At 35.3% G+C, this 16,566-nt stretch overlaps 2 protein-coding genes and 1 long non-coding RNA gene across 3 annotated transcripts; all 3 read right to left on the reverse strand.

The window, feature by feature from the left end:
• Window positions 1-429: 429 nt before the first annotated feature.
• LOC8282320 (DEAD-box ATP-dependent RNA helicase 15) lies at window positions 430-5,573 on the reverse strand. The gene is made up of 12 exons (XM_002517573.4): window positions 5,407-5,573; window positions 5,196-5,319; window positions 4,814-4,914; window positions 3,941-4,113; window positions 3,590-3,821; window positions 3,360-3,478; window positions 2,844-2,900; window positions 2,566-2,750; window positions 1,583-1,727; window positions 1,408-1,491; window positions 1,251-1,314; window positions 430-664 (listed from the first exon to the last, which is right to left on the reverse strand). Exons 2-12 carry the CDS (start codon window positions 5,306-5,308, stop codon window positions 654-656), a joined length of 1,284 nt encoding a protein of 427 aa, XP_002517619.1. The 5' UTR covers window positions 5,309-5,319; window positions 5,407-5,573; the 3' UTR covers window positions 430-653.
• An 8,002-nt stretch (window positions 5,574-13,575) lies between these two features.
• LOC125370910 (embryo-specific protein ATS3B-like) lies at window positions 13,576-15,458 on the reverse strand (the record flags this gene model as incomplete). Its single annotated transcript, XM_048378358.1, has 4 exons — window positions 13,576-14,014; window positions 14,127-14,234; window positions 14,650-14,685; window positions 15,288-15,458. Coding segments are annotated over 4 exons (576 nt in total), but the record flags the coding sequence as incomplete, so codon positions are not given.
• Window positions 15,459-15,790: 332 nt separating this feature from the next.
• Window positions 15,791-16,551, reverse strand: LOC8282322. Its single transcript, XR_001535102.3, has 3 exons — window positions 16,388-16,551; window positions 16,177-16,300; window positions 15,791-15,896 (listed from the first exon to the last, which is right to left on the reverse strand). It is a non-coding gene; the product is annotated as an uncharacterized LOC8282322 (long non-coding RNA).
• Between the last annotated feature and the right edge of the window lie 15 nt (window positions 16,552-16,566).

The raw sequence follows: 16,566 nt of genomic DNA on the forward strand, positions 1-16,566 counted from the left end.
CAGTAGCTTAACAACAATAACTAAAAAATAAAACATTTCTAATTCATTTTTTACATATTATCAAACCCTTTATTTAAAAAAAAATTATAAAACGACATTCGTACATTTTCTATGTTTTAAATAAAAAATAAAAAATTAATATATAAAAAATTAAACTTCACTCTTTACGTACAATTTTTTATACTTTTAATTTAATTTATATTTGTAACTTTAACCTTTTTTATAAAAAATAAAAATATTTAAATTAAAACTAATAATACACAAAAATAAAAATAAAAATAAAATATAAAACATATTAAACTTAAATAAAATATTATACTCTTTATATTTAAATATTTACTAAAAAAAGCACTCCCTAATAAATAGATCGAAGCATCGACCATTGAATAAGCAAATGTATTGGAATGCATAAAGCAGTAAATATACATCTAAGTTTAAACGATGCAACATATAACAATAATAATAGATCCACATCAAAGTTTGACCAATGCAACATTCCGATTATAAAATACATCAGGGATAGAAAAACTTAACAATTAGGGACAGAAAATAACCCAAAAATGTCCCAGTGTAATACTACTGCCTGCATGAATCGCATATTACAAGATAATAAGTCAACCTATCAAGCTCTCATGATATCAACCGTCTGTCGATCACGATGGCACTGCACATAAGATGAGAGAAGTGTCAGATTCATAACCATGACATGAGGTGAAATGAAGGAAAATTCGATCATCTCGAGCAAATATTTATTACACCCGCTGCTTAAGCTGTAGCCGGTACAACTATTTGACCGGGTCACACAGATTATCAATTAAACTTAATATGCCACTGAACCATGGGACTTCCTCATCACGGGTAGGTTAATGATGCTCAGCCTCAAAATCAGTTGCTAAACAAACATCCATTGAAAACCCCAAAAAAAAAAAAAAAGAAGCCGTCCCAATAGATTTAATATCCCATTACTCTCGGATCATTTAGAAAGGATAAAATATGAATTGAGGGGTGTGGGAGGACTCCAACGGAAATGATGTATCCTTCATGTATGCAAGTCTGAAACTTATAAAATTAAAAGGGCTCCAGCTAAGTTGATTTTACTAAGTTGCTAACGAGTTTTACTGATGAACACATCCATAAGGATGCTGAACATTTTGTCTCTAGCCAAGTCTAACAACTATGATTTACATCAAGCGGTATACAATATGAGCAAAAAACAAATGCACAAGCAAAGAAATTGGATAGGATCTTACTATATGTGGAAGTATCAATCTGCTCAGGGAGCTCCTTAATATCCACCTCAAACCTGGCTTGAACCTGAAACCATTATGATGTAAATTAAGATAAAAGAAGAAAGAATAAAAATATGTAATTTATTGTACAAAAGAGAATTATTGGAGAATAAGGTACTTGATTCAGAACATCTGAGTCTGATGCAGAGGAGACGAATGTAATTGCAAGGCCCTTGGTCCCAAACCTACCAGCTCTTCCCACCTGACATTGTCAGAAGCTAAAACTTCAGTTTTAGAAGCAAATTTTCTCCAATCATCTAATAACAAAGTAAATGTATGCAGATGATACATACCCTGTGCAAATAGGTATCAGCAGAATCAGGCATGTCATAGTTGATAACAATGTTAACACGTTCAATATCAATTCCTCTTCCAACCAAATCAGTCGCTACAAGAATTCTTTTGTGCCCCTCCTTAAAATTCTTATACTTTGTCAACCTAAAATCATAGAAATCACGGAATATTAGACACTCGGTCAATCCATACTTCAGGAAAAAGATGTAATACAAGAATTCGACTTTCATGTAATTTATTTAGTATACAAAGCATGTCCTTCAAAACAACATTCACATTTCCCATCTGATCTGGTTTAGATATGCTACACATCATATACAAAAGGTAATTGGATTTTAAAGTAATAGCTTCAGAAGCAATACAAATATAAAAGACCAACATAATATATAAATAAACTGAAAAGAAAGGACTGATAAACTTCAACGTACGGAAGTTTCCAGAAACAAGAATTTAGAGCAGAAGTACAGAAAATCGTAATGAAAACTTAGACCCTTATGCAGTTCATACTTTCTAAATCACTCCAGAACAGTCCTTAAATCCACTCCAGTTCCCCTCTGCTTCCCCAAAACACAGGTCATGTTGGCTGGCAACTCCCAGAGCTTCACATGGGTACAAGCACACACCTCTTCTACAAAGGGCAGCCAACAAAAATGGCTAAGGAATTTGCTCTAGGACAGCAGGTGGATAACCAAACCCAAAGCAGGTACTAAAACAGCATGATTGCTTCATACTGCTAGAACACATGTCAAGGAGAATAAAAGACGGTACAATAACATTAAATTGGTCCTACATTAAAACAAACCCACCCAATTCAATCAGACAGCAGATGGCGACTCAAAAGTACAAAAAATGGTTTGCATGGTAAGTTAAGCTCAGGTTCTAATTGAGTATCATAACCAATATAAGATGTGGCATCAAACCCATTGGGAAATTCCAATACACTGCACTAGTCATCAATAGATTGTCAACTGAGAATAAATACCGTTCTTCCTGAGACATTCCAGAGTGAATACATATAGAGGGGAAGTTACACTCCATCAATAACTTGTTCAGCTCAGCTGCTCTGCTCACACTTTTGACAAAGATGACAACTTGGTTGAAATCCAAGGCATCAAGCAGGTCATTCAACTTTCGATTTTTCTCCAGCTCGGTCAATTTAATGTAGTGCTGCAAGAAAGGGAGGAAAAGGCAGCATTAGATGAGAAAACATTTGTTTGATAGCCAAGGCTCAACTTTAAGGTGTCATTATGCTATAGATACCTGTACAAGACCATGAAGAGTCAACTTGGCCTCATCATCTACATAAATTTCCATAGGCTGAAAGGAGCACACCATAAGAAAAAAGAATTTAGGAAAGAAGTTGAGCTAGGATTATCCAAAGCTGATAGAATCAAGAAAAATACTTCCTATATTAGAAATACAGCATTAAAGGATAAAATAAAACTGCATAAAATAAAAGAAAGCTAGTTAGTACTGTTACTTAATACAACTAACCTAACTAATATTTCACAAAACAAGTTGGCTGAATTAAAGTAGGGATTTTACCTATCACTTACAAGAGTGGCATTCAAAACAAATAACACTTATTTAAACATACAAAGTGGGAAAAAAGGGTTCTTTCAGCTAAAAATCTAGAAAACTCATCTGTCCTCCCTACCATAGGAATGTATAATGCAGGAATACCACCTAAGCCATTCTGAATCATACACCTCAAGCAAATAGCAAAGATTAGAATATATCGAGTATATTATATTACTAAGTGGTAAAAATCATTACAGCTTGCATAAATTTCTTGCAAACAGGACGAATTTCCTTGCTAAGTGTAGCTGAAAACATCATAACTTGCTTATCATAAGGAGTCATCTTGAAGATCTCCTGCACATCTCTCCTCATATCTATCAACAATACAAACAAGCATTTAACAATAGCAACAAATATATAAGGAGAACATACAAACAGAAAGAAAATTATTTGTTATTCCAGTGGATCAAAGGTCAACAACATACCAAGTGATTCAAGCATCTTGTCACACTCATCCAGGATAAAATGTCTCACATTCTTCAATCCAAGATCTTTATCCCTGGCCAGAGCCAATATTCTTCCAGGAGTTCCAACAACAACATGAGGGCATTCATTTTTAAGTAAATCCTTGTGAATCTTGATATTGACACCGCCATAGAAGACAGAAACCTTTAAATCCGGCAAATATGTACTGAACCTCTCAAATTCATGGCATATCTAGAAGACAATAAAGCAATTAACTTCTTATCAGAAGGACAATACTCAATTCCAAAACCAAAAAATCCACCCCAACACTCACACAAAAGACGAGACCATAACACTTCAAGAAGCATCACCTGATATGCTAATTCTCTTGTATGGCAAAGAACGAGCGCAGCAACTTGACCTGCAACAGGATCAATCTGCTGCAGAGTGGATAAAACAAATACGGCAGTCTTTCCCATCCCAGATTTTGCTTGGCATATGACATGCATTCCTAGAATTGCTTGAGGGATGCACTCGTGTTGCACTAATGAAGGAAACAAAATCGTAGTGGATGAATCCTGATTAAGTATAAAGACCTTCCAGATCCTTTTAAAGGAAAGGTTTACGAAAACCAGTATTCTTGCTGAAACTATGACTTTCAGCAAATATAGTTAGTAGTAGTTACCTGCAAAATGTTAAAAAGAAAGTCAAAAGTAGTGTGAGAAAAAAATTGCCCAATGTGAATGCAGAATGAAAGATAGAAAACTTCTCGACTATTGTACAGTTCAGGAAACAGTTCCGATTCTCCTATTAAAGAAAATGACCGCTTCCTAATATGAGACATGGAGGAAGTAACATATTAAAATGGCTATTCCATTTAAACAACACATTGAAGTTTTCAAATCACACAAGCACAGGTCAAGGGAGAAGTGTGGGGCAGCAAATCTGACTTGAATAAGAAGTTAAACGTGTAAATGGTGCAAAAGACTAGTAGAGGGCCTAATGGCCGAACTAAGAGCTGGAACAACTGCAATTAGAATTATATGCATTGAGATTGAAGAAATTGAATATTTGGGGTGAAAGGAGTTCAATTTTGCTGAAACTCTGAAATTTTGAATTCCAAATGGTTGCAGGAATTCAGATTCACAAAAGCAAACAATCAAAAGGAATATATCTAGATTCAGTCCAACTCATTTAATGTCAAAGACATCACTATTAAATAAATACATGACAAAAGAACTTGCCTTCTGAAGGATGCTCAAATCCAGAATCTATAATGGCTCGTAGAAGCTCTGGCTTCAGTAGGAAGTCTCTGAAACCTGAACTGTGTATCCCAACATATCCCCTGCATTATACAAAGTAAAGCCACATGAATACAAGAGACTCTGAATAGTCACCCTATACGAAGAAGATCATCCACTAGCACAAGGAAGTACATTAAAACTACAAAATAATGATTAACAATACTGAATGCCAATTGCTAGCTCGAACACAGACACAGACCCCATTTCTCAAATACAAATTTACCGAATGGAATCCAAATACAGAAGCAAATAACTATCCAAAACATAAAAATTAAGAAAATTGTAAAAAATAGTATCAAAAGAACTTAAAGGAAGAACAAACTTTTTAGCAGTATCAGCCGCTTTAGCAGAGACAGAGTCAGGGGCTTTTTCCTCTTCTTCCTCGTAGTCGAGTAGCTCCTCCTCGTAAGCCTCGGTATCTTTAACTTCTTCCATTCTAATTTTACCTGTAGAGTAAAATTAAAATCCAAATCTAGTTTTAGGGTTTTGATAATCACATAATCTGTATTGTTTTTAAGAGAAACTGAGTTTACCTTAAGAGCTTAAAGAAGACCTAGTGCCCACAGAAAATTGAACTTAAGAACTAAAATGTAAACAAATTGGAGGAAAAAAAAGAAAGGAAATATCACTAGGGTTTTGAGGTGACTGATATATGAGAGGATAATACTATATCATATATGCGGAGGAATTAGGCAGTGAAGGATTGTGATAGAATAACGAAATTGTCCTTGTCTATTGATCTTTGATAGGAGAAAAGAGGGACAGTGGCGGGAATGTAAATATCTTTTGGATCTTTTGGATGCAAATTTCGTTTGAGATATTTTATTGTGGAAAAGTTTCAATCTTGCACCTAATATTTAGGCCAAATCTCATATTGGCACTATATGTGTGTTTTGGTTCTGTTATGCCCCTGTTTGGTCTAAAATATTCTAAATACACCCTTCTCTTAGTTGGAGCCATTAACACACTGTCAAAGAGAGAAAAAGGTAATTATTGTTGAAGATTATGAAATTCACTTTCATATAGGGAAAAGAATACTCATCAAATTTTAAATGTTTTTCAAAGTATATATTTGGTTACTGAGAAGTTTTAGACATCCGTAGCCAAAATGATTACGTGAAAGACCAAAGTTAATATACAGTATTGACCTTAAAAAAATTATGTTTACTATATATATGTTTTTAATAATAGAAAAGTAGTCAACCAGAAATCTATCATATTTTTTAGTCTTTGTTTCTATAAACAAAAATAAAGAGACTTTTTGTTTAAAATAAGAGTTTGCACTACATTAATAAATAAAAAATATGAGTCCAAAACTTAAAAAGTACCTTACTATGAGTTTACATTGATGCATCTGAATAAAAAATGTGAAGGATAATTGGTTCCACAACCCAATTTTGTGCATGAGTATATGAACATATTCCCCTCCCTAATCTATTTGATTGGCTTTAGAACTGCTATTAAGTTGTTTTTCAACATGGTTTTTAAACATTAGGAACACTTTTGAAAGTTCATTTCTTTGGCTTAAATGGAAAAAACAAGTGTAACGGGTAAAGAGTAAAGACATCAATAAAAAAATTACAAAGTAGCAATGTCCTTGGTTTGGAACATGAGGAAAGGGTTCCCCATGTCCAAATATATGAACCTCAAATAGTAAGAACTTGAATACAAAAGAGATGGTAAAGAAAATCTAGTGAGCTTGCCTTGATAGCAAGAAGACAATAATTATTTTTATTCGTAGATTTCAAATCACAAGCTAAACCAAATTGAAAAATAATCTTATTAACAGATTGAAAAGTAGAATGTCTCATACGAGAATGCTAGTATTTGTCAATCCATGTAAAATATATAAAACCTGAGGAAAGTTTTGTCATGCGACTGTTTTTGCTTATAGGAGGAAGTCTTCTCTTCTTCTTCTTCTTCTTTTTTTTTATAAGAAAAATGATAAGTTCGTTTAATCAAAACCTTGTTATAGACGCAAGATTTGATAAATCAGGAAGGGATTGGCAACCCAAGCAGAGGTCGGACTTCCTTGTAACAGGGACTTTGTTAACTGATGTGAAGGTTTGTTGCTGGATTTGCAGACAAACCTGACAATAGAAAAACTAAATGAAGTAAGTCTCTTGCTTACTTGGGTGATTTTAATGTTGAAGAAGCCCCAATACTTGTTGAAGACACACCAAAACCACCAGACCATGACAACAATGTTCAACAGTCTTTGACTGTTGGATATGGCCTCAGAACTTCTGATCATCACAGGTCTATTAGGGAAAAGGAGAAACACTCTCCCCTAAGGGAAAAAGGCTGCTTCTACCTTCCCCTAAGCTAGAATTGAACGTTGGAGTGCAACAAGCAGCAAGAAATAACAATAAGACCGTTGCATTCAAAAACTAGTATATAACAGGATTCTCATTTCTCATGTAATTTCATAATACTAACAATTACTGTATATTCATCATTGATAATAGAAGCTTAAATTCATCATGGTATCAGAGCAGGAATGATCATGTCATCCCTTACCCAAACAATCAAAATCCCAACCAAAAACTCAGCCAACCAAAATTCTCATCATGTCTCAAAACGATCTTACCAAACTCACCAACATCACATTAACAAGCAATCAAAATTATTTCCAATGGTCGAGAGCAGTATACATCGGCCTCAGTGGAAGAAAAAAATTAGGGTTCATCACAGGGACCCGAAAGAAGCCACAGCTAATCAACCCCAATCAACCAACAAAAGAAGAGATTGAGGCAATCGAAGATTGGTAGACGACTGACCATATGGTCATGTCCCTTCTAACCAACACGATCGAGCCTCAGATTGCCAGGCTATGTATGTTGCTGGCATCATCACAGGCAATATGGGAGAAATTAAAACAGTTGTATGGTCAAGAGCAAAATTATGCTCATATATTCAACTTAAAACAGGAATTGGCACAGATAAAGCTGAGAACTCGGTCCAGCGCGAGTTACGCGACCGAAGTAGTAACCAGGTGGGAGGAGCTACAGAGCTACCTCCCACCTACATCAGACCCAGAAGAAGCAATGAAGAGAACAAAACAGGATTTAGTATTCACTTACCTGGGCGGGCTCGATTCAAGTTACGAGGCCGTTAGGTCTCAAATTTTACTGTCCAGTAGACTCCCTGGACTTGACGCGGTCATCTCTCTCGTTCAACAAGAAGAGACCAGGCGTGTTACCATGGGAGCAATGTCAAACCAACACACATCAGAAAATCGAACTTTTGCTTCTCAATCGCGAGAATCGGCTCGGGTGCGAAGGACGCCTAACAGCGTCGAGAGATGTGACCACTACAAAAAGCAGGGTCACTCCCACGAGCGTTGTTGGCACCTTCATCCGCACCTTCGACCGACGCTTAATCGAGGGGAACGAAGCAGAAGTGGAGAAAGGAGAAATGGCGAGGAACGAAGAAGAGAAGGGGGGTATGGCGGCTTAGGAATGTTGAACGCGTCTAACCCTAAGGGTTACGATGCGTTCAGCGGGTCGGATGTAGCAAGCGGGTGCGGGTCGGCATCTTTTAATTCAACTCGACCCGACCCTGCTACTTACACTCGACCCGGCCCTAACGTCTCGGCCCAGCCCACCTACAATTTATGGGCCGGCCCAGATTCAAGCACTTCGGCCCAGCCCATCTGCAGCTCATAGGTCAACCCGGAATCTCAGCCCAACCCACAAGCCCGACCCAAATTTGGCCTAACCCGACCCGACTTCGGCCCGACAGAAAATTGCCAAATTTCCCAAATTCTCTCTCAGCTTCAATCCATTTTACAGCTCCAACAGTCCCGTGGGACAAGTTTAGTATCTCATAATTCCCAAAAATCTTCAAAATGGATTATTGACTCCGGAGCGACTGATCACATGACTTGGGACCAAACAAAATTATATAATTTTGTCCCTACGGATACCCAACATGTGATCGTTGCAAATGGAGATAGAGCCAAAATTTCTGGTTTTGGCTCTTCACAATTGTTTAATAATACTAATCTCATACATGACATTCTTTTATTACCTAATTTTACATCTAATTTGTTATCTGTGGGCACTATAACTCGCACTTTAAATTATAATGTAATTTTCTCACCTTCCGCTGTAATATTTCAGGATCGCACCACAGAGAAGATGATTGGTGAGGGGTACTTTGAAAACGGCCTCTACTACCTCACCGATCATACCAATCGGTGCCTTGCAACCACTAAATCCTCCCACGACAGCACCTTGATGCATAGGCGATTTGGGCATCCGACCGATAAAATTTTAAATCAATTATTTTGTCTTAAAATCAACTCTGGTTGTTGTGACACCTGCAAATTTTCAAAGCATACCAGATTGCCATTTCCTGTATCCTCCATTATTTCAACAAAGATGTTTGATTTAATTCACTCCGATGTTTAGGGACCTGTCCCTTGTACTTCATACAATCATTTTCGTTATTTTGTAACATTTATTGATGATTTCTCCCGTCTCACATGGGTACACTTACTAAAAGGCAAAAATGAAATTTTTTCTTGTTTTCAGAATTTCTTTTATTTCATTCAAACTCAATATAATGCCAAAATTAAAATTTTTCGGTCTGACAATGGCACCGAATATATTAATAAAACCTTCTCTGATTTCTTTTCCACAGAAGGCATTTTACATTAAACTACCTGTATTTACACTCTTGAACAAAATGGCGTTTCTGAAAGAAAAAACCGTCATCTTCTTGAAGTTACAAGATCACTTCTTTTTCAAAACAATGTCCCCATATTTTTTGTCGGATGCCCTCCTCACCGCTGCCTACCTTATTAATCGATTACCTACTCCCACTCTTAAAAACCTCAGTCCTCTGGAAATTCTTAAAGGCCGAAAAGTAGAATTAGGCCACATTCGAGTTTTTGGCTGTATTACTTTTGTTCATGTTAAACGATCCCATAAACTTGACAAAAGTTCCGTTAAAACTATTTTCCTAGGATACTCCTCTGAAAAAAAGGGGTACAAGTGCTATGATTCCTCCACACACAAGTCTTATATTTCCAAAGATGTATTTTTTGATGAAAGTTCAGCCTACTTCCCCACTCCTTCTCACCCCACGTCTCCCTTATTTCCCGATAATTTTTCCTTTTTTGACAGATCTGATCCATCTCTCTCAGCAGAAGTAGAGATTCTGGAGGTCCCATCTATGGCTACTCCTTCAGGGGGAGATCGACCTATTCCCGCGGCAACTCCTTCAGGGGGAGAAAATGAACCATACGTGGAAGAAGCAATTGCCCTGCGGAGATCATCTCGACCATCTAGACCTCCTGCTAAGCTAAAGGACTATGTGTCCCACTCGGTATTGTATCCTATCCATCGCTTTATCAATTATAAATCAGTCTTGAACTCTTATAAGGCATATCTCAACACTCTTTCCTCTCACACTGAGCCAACTTCTTTCTATGATGCTAACACCAACCCTAATTGGTGTAAAGTCATGAAAGAAGAACTCCAGGCCCTAGAGAAGAATGAAACCTGGAAGCTTGTCACCTTACTACCAAATAAAAGACCAGTTGGTTGTAAATGGGTGTACAAAATTAAATACAAGCATGATGGTTCAATTGAGAGGTATAAAGCTAGGCTGGTAGCAAAAGGCTTTACTCAGACCTATGGTGTAGATTACCAGGATACCTTTGCTCTAGTAGCAAAAATGAGCACTGTTCATATTTTACTATCTGTTGCTACTAACTCAGGATGGAGATTATTTCAGATGGATGTTAAGAACGTATTTCTTCAAGGATCTCTGGAAGAAGAGGTGTACATGTCTCTCCCTCTAGTTCATAAATTTTCCTCTGACTCCTCCCTGGTATGTAAGTTACAAAAGGCAATCTACGGATTGAAGCAATCTCCTAGAGCATGGTATGCCAAGCTAAGTCATTTTTTGTTAAAAATTGATTTCAGCAAATGTACCTCTGATTCATCCATGTTCATTAAACACACTCACATATACACGATCATTATCTTGATTTATGTATATGACATTATTGTAACAGGGAACAGTAATGAAGAAATTGAGAAAATAAAGCAAAAACTAAAGAGGAATTTGACATTAAGGATCTTGATCAATTAACTTACTTTCTCGGAATAGAAATAGCAAAATCTCATAAAGGGCTATTTCTGTCTCAAAGAAAGTATGTTCTAGATCTCTTAAAAGAAACAGGAAAAATAGGAGCTAAGCCTATAGATACCCCTATGGAGACCAAAACTAGACTCAACTTAGAAGATGGTGATCCTTTAGGTGACATAGGTCATTACTAGCGCCTGGTAGGAAAATTAATATATTTAACAATCACCAGACCTGACATTAGTTATGCTGTGAGTATGATTAGCCAATTTATGCATGCTTCCCGTACCCCTCATTTAGATGCGGTTGATAGGATCCTAAGATATCTCAAAGGTACTTCAGGACAAGGTATCTGGATGAAAAATAACAATAATACTATCACTATTATTGGTTTCTCTGATGCAGATTGGGCAGGGAGCTGTGACAGGAAATCGACTTCAGGATTCTACACATTTATAGGGAGAAACCTAGTAACGTGAAGAGCAAAAAGCAATCAGTAACCGCAAGGTCCAGTGCTGAAGCCGAGTATCGTGCTATGGCATCGACGGCTAGCGGACTCATTTGGATAAAACAAGTATTGTCTGATATGGGGGTAGAACATAAAGGTCCAATGGAGATGTACTGTGACAATCAAGCAGCCAAACACATTGCATCGAACCCAGTCTTTCACGAAAGGACTAAACATATTGAAATTGACTGTCACTTCACAAGGGAGAAAGTTTAATCAGGAGAAATCACAACTCCATTCGTCCGAAGCCACGAACAACTGGCAGACATCTTCACCAAGGCTCTAGACAAAACAAGTCATCGAAGGCTTCTCAACAAGATGGGTTCTATCAACTTATTTGAACCCACCTTGAGGGGGAGTGTTGAAAAAGCCCCAATACCTGTCGAAGACACACCAAAACCACCAGACCATGGCAACAATGTTCAACAGTCAAAGACTGTTAAGGACCAACAGTCTTTGACTGTTGGATATGGCCTTAAAACTTCTGATCATCACAGGCCTATTAGGGAAAAGGAGCAACACTCTCCCCTAAGGGAAAAAGGCTGCTTCTATCTTCCCCTAAGCTAGAATTGAACGTTGGAGTGCAACAAGCAGCAAGAAATAGCAATAAGACCGTTGCATTCAAAAACTAGTATATAACAGGATTCTCATTTCTCATGTAATCTCATAATACTAAAAATTACTGTATATTCATCATTGATAATAGAAACTTAAATTCATCAATTAAGTAGCCATATCCTAGGAAATCTTAGAACTAGCATTCTTAAGCAAATAGTATTCTGATAAAGAAGAACAAAATTCGATAATCCAATGTCTTTGGCTAGGTTGAGGGCCAAGAGAAACAGCAAAAGCTTGAGAGCTCCCTTGAGTCGAAGTACTGATCTACTGTTTGCCCTTGAACATTTTTGCAAATAATAGCAACAACTGTTTTATCAGACAAAGAATTCCTTTTAATCCCAGTATGAATCATATGAGTAGCAAAACTTGGAAGGAGGACAGGACAACTGTTAGAAGATTGTTGTCTATTAGGAAAACCAGAGCGTTTCTCATTTAAAAGTAAGAATTCCTCTGCAAACTTTTCACTTTGACCAAATTTAGATAAATAGGAGAAAGTTGATTCTTTAAAAATAACATGGTTTTGTCGGAAGCTTTTGCATTATTTTTCACATGTCTATATATATCTTTTTTTCCTTTTTCCTTTTCATTTCTCATTTTATATTCGCATTTGCAGACATAACGCACAACATGAATAAATCTAACATTCAATAGAAATAGACTTCAAAGTAAAAGAATTCTGTTAATCATTCTATAAATCGGGTTTCATAATACATTTTCATACCTTCTCTTTTCTTCTTTTCAATTGTTTTTTCTTTAAATATTTTGTTTTATTGGTTATGATGCTTAACAAATGCATTCATTTGTTCATGATCTTCTTAAACTTTATAATTTAAAAATATGCTTTATAAGCATAATGTTTAAAAATATATATCATTTTTTTAATAAATAAATGATCTTCTTAAACTTCACATATTGCGCAAATTAGTGACTTGCAATTGCATTGAATTATGTTGCTGGCCGGGAACTTGTCCTTGTCGGAGTAACCTTTTGTCAAAAATAATTTCTAATTCAAAAGATAAAATCTGTAAAAGTAGAAATGGTTCCATCGCAGGAACAAATAAAATCTGTCTCAAGGAAGGTAGAAAATACACCCAACAGCCAGTAAGAATAAGCTATTTTCAAATAGAACTACACTTGAGGATCATTCAATTCTGGACACTTGAGGATCATTCAATTTAGGTAATAACTTAGAGAATGTTAGACATTAATCTAGCGGATGGCAAAATATTATTTTAAAAGTTTTAACAAAACTGCATATTTAATACTCAAATTTAAAATTTTAATTAATAAAATAATATAAAACAATTACCAAATAAGATACGGAATATGTAAAAGACAAATTTAGGGTTGAGAAACAATCACACTGTTCCTGTGATTAAAATAAGAAGCAAAACCTGCTTATAAGGTAAAGAATTAATTTTTTGATAACTCATTTTCCTTTTAAGAGTTTCCAGAATAGCAAAGAATGAGAAACAAATTATCAACCATTATCACACAGACACTCCAATGCCATTATCATTCTTTTAGAATAGAGAGTTGATTGTCAATTATATCTCACAAACAAAGCTGCTCTCATTACAAGGAAAATATAAAAGAAAGCTAAATATGCATGCTTACAGAACTCCAAAATGACACTAAGACAGTACTTATATTGTTCAATTGGATGACAAGGCTCCATTACAGTAATTGAAGCCAAACCAAACACCATTAGGAATAAAGGTGTTGTATGTAAATGTAACAGACTTGGTATAATAGCCATAAACAGTCACAGTCTTTGGTTTCCAGCCATCATAACCACTCCTATAGACATACACATAGCAAATCTGGAATGTGCAAGGTCCTTTTATCTGCAATGTATCTGTAGAGCAACTTTCAAATGTAGCTGAATATGGATCATCTAATTTTGGAGCATAAACCTGATAATCATTCATATATGACCATTTTCAATTAATTCTTGCAAAACCCATTACAGATAACACAGTTTCCTCGAATGGGTTACTGTAAAATTTGAAGATTTTAGATGCTAACCTGATTGCCATAAGCATCCCCAAATGCAAGACTAATTTGGTCTCTTGTATACCGAGTTGAAGAACAGCTTGTTGTTATCTTGACTGTGTAAGAACAGCTATTTGCATTCTAGAATAAAAAGATGTGTTGACCAATTGATTTAGACTCCATATCCCCTTAAAGAAATAATTGACGAAGAAATTTATCTTTCTAGCTCCCTAAAAACAATACACACACACACACAACTTTCAAATTTATCTTTGTCGAGCTTACCAATATGTAGTTGTATATCTCACATTATAAATAAATTATTCACAAAATAAAATATGTAAATAACTTCCCAAACCTAAATAATTAAACCAAGTTCTTGACTAAAAAAAAAAAGAATTTAGCAAACTCCATAGTAGCAAATTAGAAAACAAAATTACCAATAGCAAATTAGAATACAATAAAGAAAATTCCAACAACAACATGTCATAACACAAGTGATATAAGGCAGCTTGAAATAATCTGAATCCTGCAAAAATAATGAACGATTTAATACCTCTTGGATATTATAATCACTTGTTGAATCCTTCACCTAGAGAAAGGAATACAAAATCACTTGTCTTAATCAAATTTGCAATGTATAAAAACATCAAACTTTGGCCTGAAACAATAAAAAAAAGGAAAGAAAAAGAAAAAGAGAAACAAACAAGAAAAGAACGAAATAAACACTAGTAGAAGTTAGAATCATTTGCGGGTGGAAAATTTTCGAACCAAATGTTTCATAGATGATAACATTGGTCGACTTGAATTATTTCAACGCAATACTTTTCTAGCTAATGGAAACATAGTGTTTGAAACCCAAAAAGTTCTTTGAGTAAATTGCTCACAGCGTTTAACATAGAAGTTCACCTCTTTTCTTTTTTTTCTTTTAATACTCAGAAGCTAGATTTACAACTTGAAGGCCATTAAACTAAGAAGATATCAGTTTATTAAGAAAAAGCTATAAGACCAACAATAATCTCAATCTGTTAAGACAAAAAACTTCGTTATGAAGCTCAGTCGATCGCATTTTTCCAATTTATTTAATTGCTAAGTCCCAAGTCTTATTTTGGTATCAATTTCTTTTTCATAGTTATCCATCTTCAAGCTTTAAAAGAAAAAAAAAAAAACAAATGCAAAGAAAGAGCTGCTCACCTGGGTCGTGACAGAAAATGATGGAGGAGGAAGGCGGCTGAATCGTGACAGAAAATGGAGGAGGAGGCAGCGGAATCGTAAAGGAGGAGGACGGCTGGAAACTTGACAGTACTCGATGGAAGAGGAGGCCGGCTGAGTGGTGACCGAAAATGGAGGAGGGCGGCGGCTGAACAAATGGGGTTATGTACGTTAGTCTTTCCTTTATTTTAGTTTACAATTATATCAAAACTATTTAATGTTGATTTTGGAGAAAAATAAAAATGAGATAAATTAGTCAAAATCTAAAAATAAATATTAAATTTAAATTTTACTGCATAATAAAATCTAAAATTTTTTTAAATTTTTTTATATCATATTTAATTAATTAAAAAATTAGTTAAATTATTTATATGAGATTATAAAAATGTTTTTCCAATTTTAATTTTTGAAAATTATTTTTGAAAAAAAAAAACAGTCATTTAATGTCAAAGACATCACTATTAAATAAATACATGACAAAAGAACTTGCCTTCTGAAGGATGCTCAAATCCAGAATCTATAATGGCTCGTAGAAGCTCTGGCTTCAGTAGGAAGTCTCTGAAACCTGAACTGTGTATCCCAACATATCCCCTGCATTATACAAAGTAAAGCCACATGAATACAAGAGACTCTGAATAGTCACCCTATACGAAGAAGATCATCCACTAGCACAAGGAAGTACATTAAAACTACAAAGTAATGATTAACAATACTGAATGCCAATTGCTAGCTCGAACACAGACACAGACCCCATTTCTCAAATACAAATTTACCAAATGGAATCCAAATACAGAAGCAAATAACTATCGAAAAATAAAAATTAAGAAAATTGTAAAAAATAGTATCAAAAGAATTTAAAGGAAGAAAAAACTTTTTAGCAGTATCAGCCGCTTTAGCAGAGACAGAGTCAGGGGCTTTTTCCTCTTCTTCCTCGTAGTCGAGTAGCTCCTCCTCGTAAGCCTCGGTATCTTTAACTTCTTCCACTCTAATTTTACCTGTAGAGTAAAATTAAAATCCAAATCTAGTTTTAGGGTTTTGACAATCACATAATCTGTACTGTTTTTAAGAGAAACTGAGTTTACCTTAAGAGCTTAAAGAAGACCTAGTGCCCACAGAAAATTGAACTTAAGAACTAAAATGTAAACAAATTGGAGGAAAAAAAAGAAAGGAAATATCACTAGGGTTTTGAGGTGACTGATATATGAGAGGATAATACTATATCATATATGCGGAGGAATTAGGCAGTGAAGGATTGTGATAG

This window comes from Ricinus communis, chromosome 8, assembly GCF_019578655.1.
Source record: "Ricinus communis isolate WT05 ecotype wild-type chromosome 8, ASM1957865v1, whole genome shotgun sequence".
Classification (NCBI taxonomy): Eukaryota; Viridiplantae; Streptophyta; class Magnoliopsida; order Malpighiales; family Euphorbiaceae; genus Ricinus; species Ricinus communis.

Bases quoted from the DNA above. Each gene is read 5' to 3' on its own strand.
- LOC8282320 (XM_002517573.4), bottom strand. From the start codon at position 5,308: ATGGAAGAAGTTAAAGATACCGAGGCTTACGAGGAGGAGCTACTCGAC. The intron at 3,479-3,589 runs GTATGTTGTTGA...TATTGTTGATAG, and splicing joins CAAGATGCTTGAATCACTTG to ATATGAGGAGAGATGTGCAG. The intron at 1,492-1,582 runs GTATGTATCATC...TGACAATGTCAG, and splicing joins CTGATACCTATTTGCACAGG to GTGGGAAGAGCTGGTAGGTT.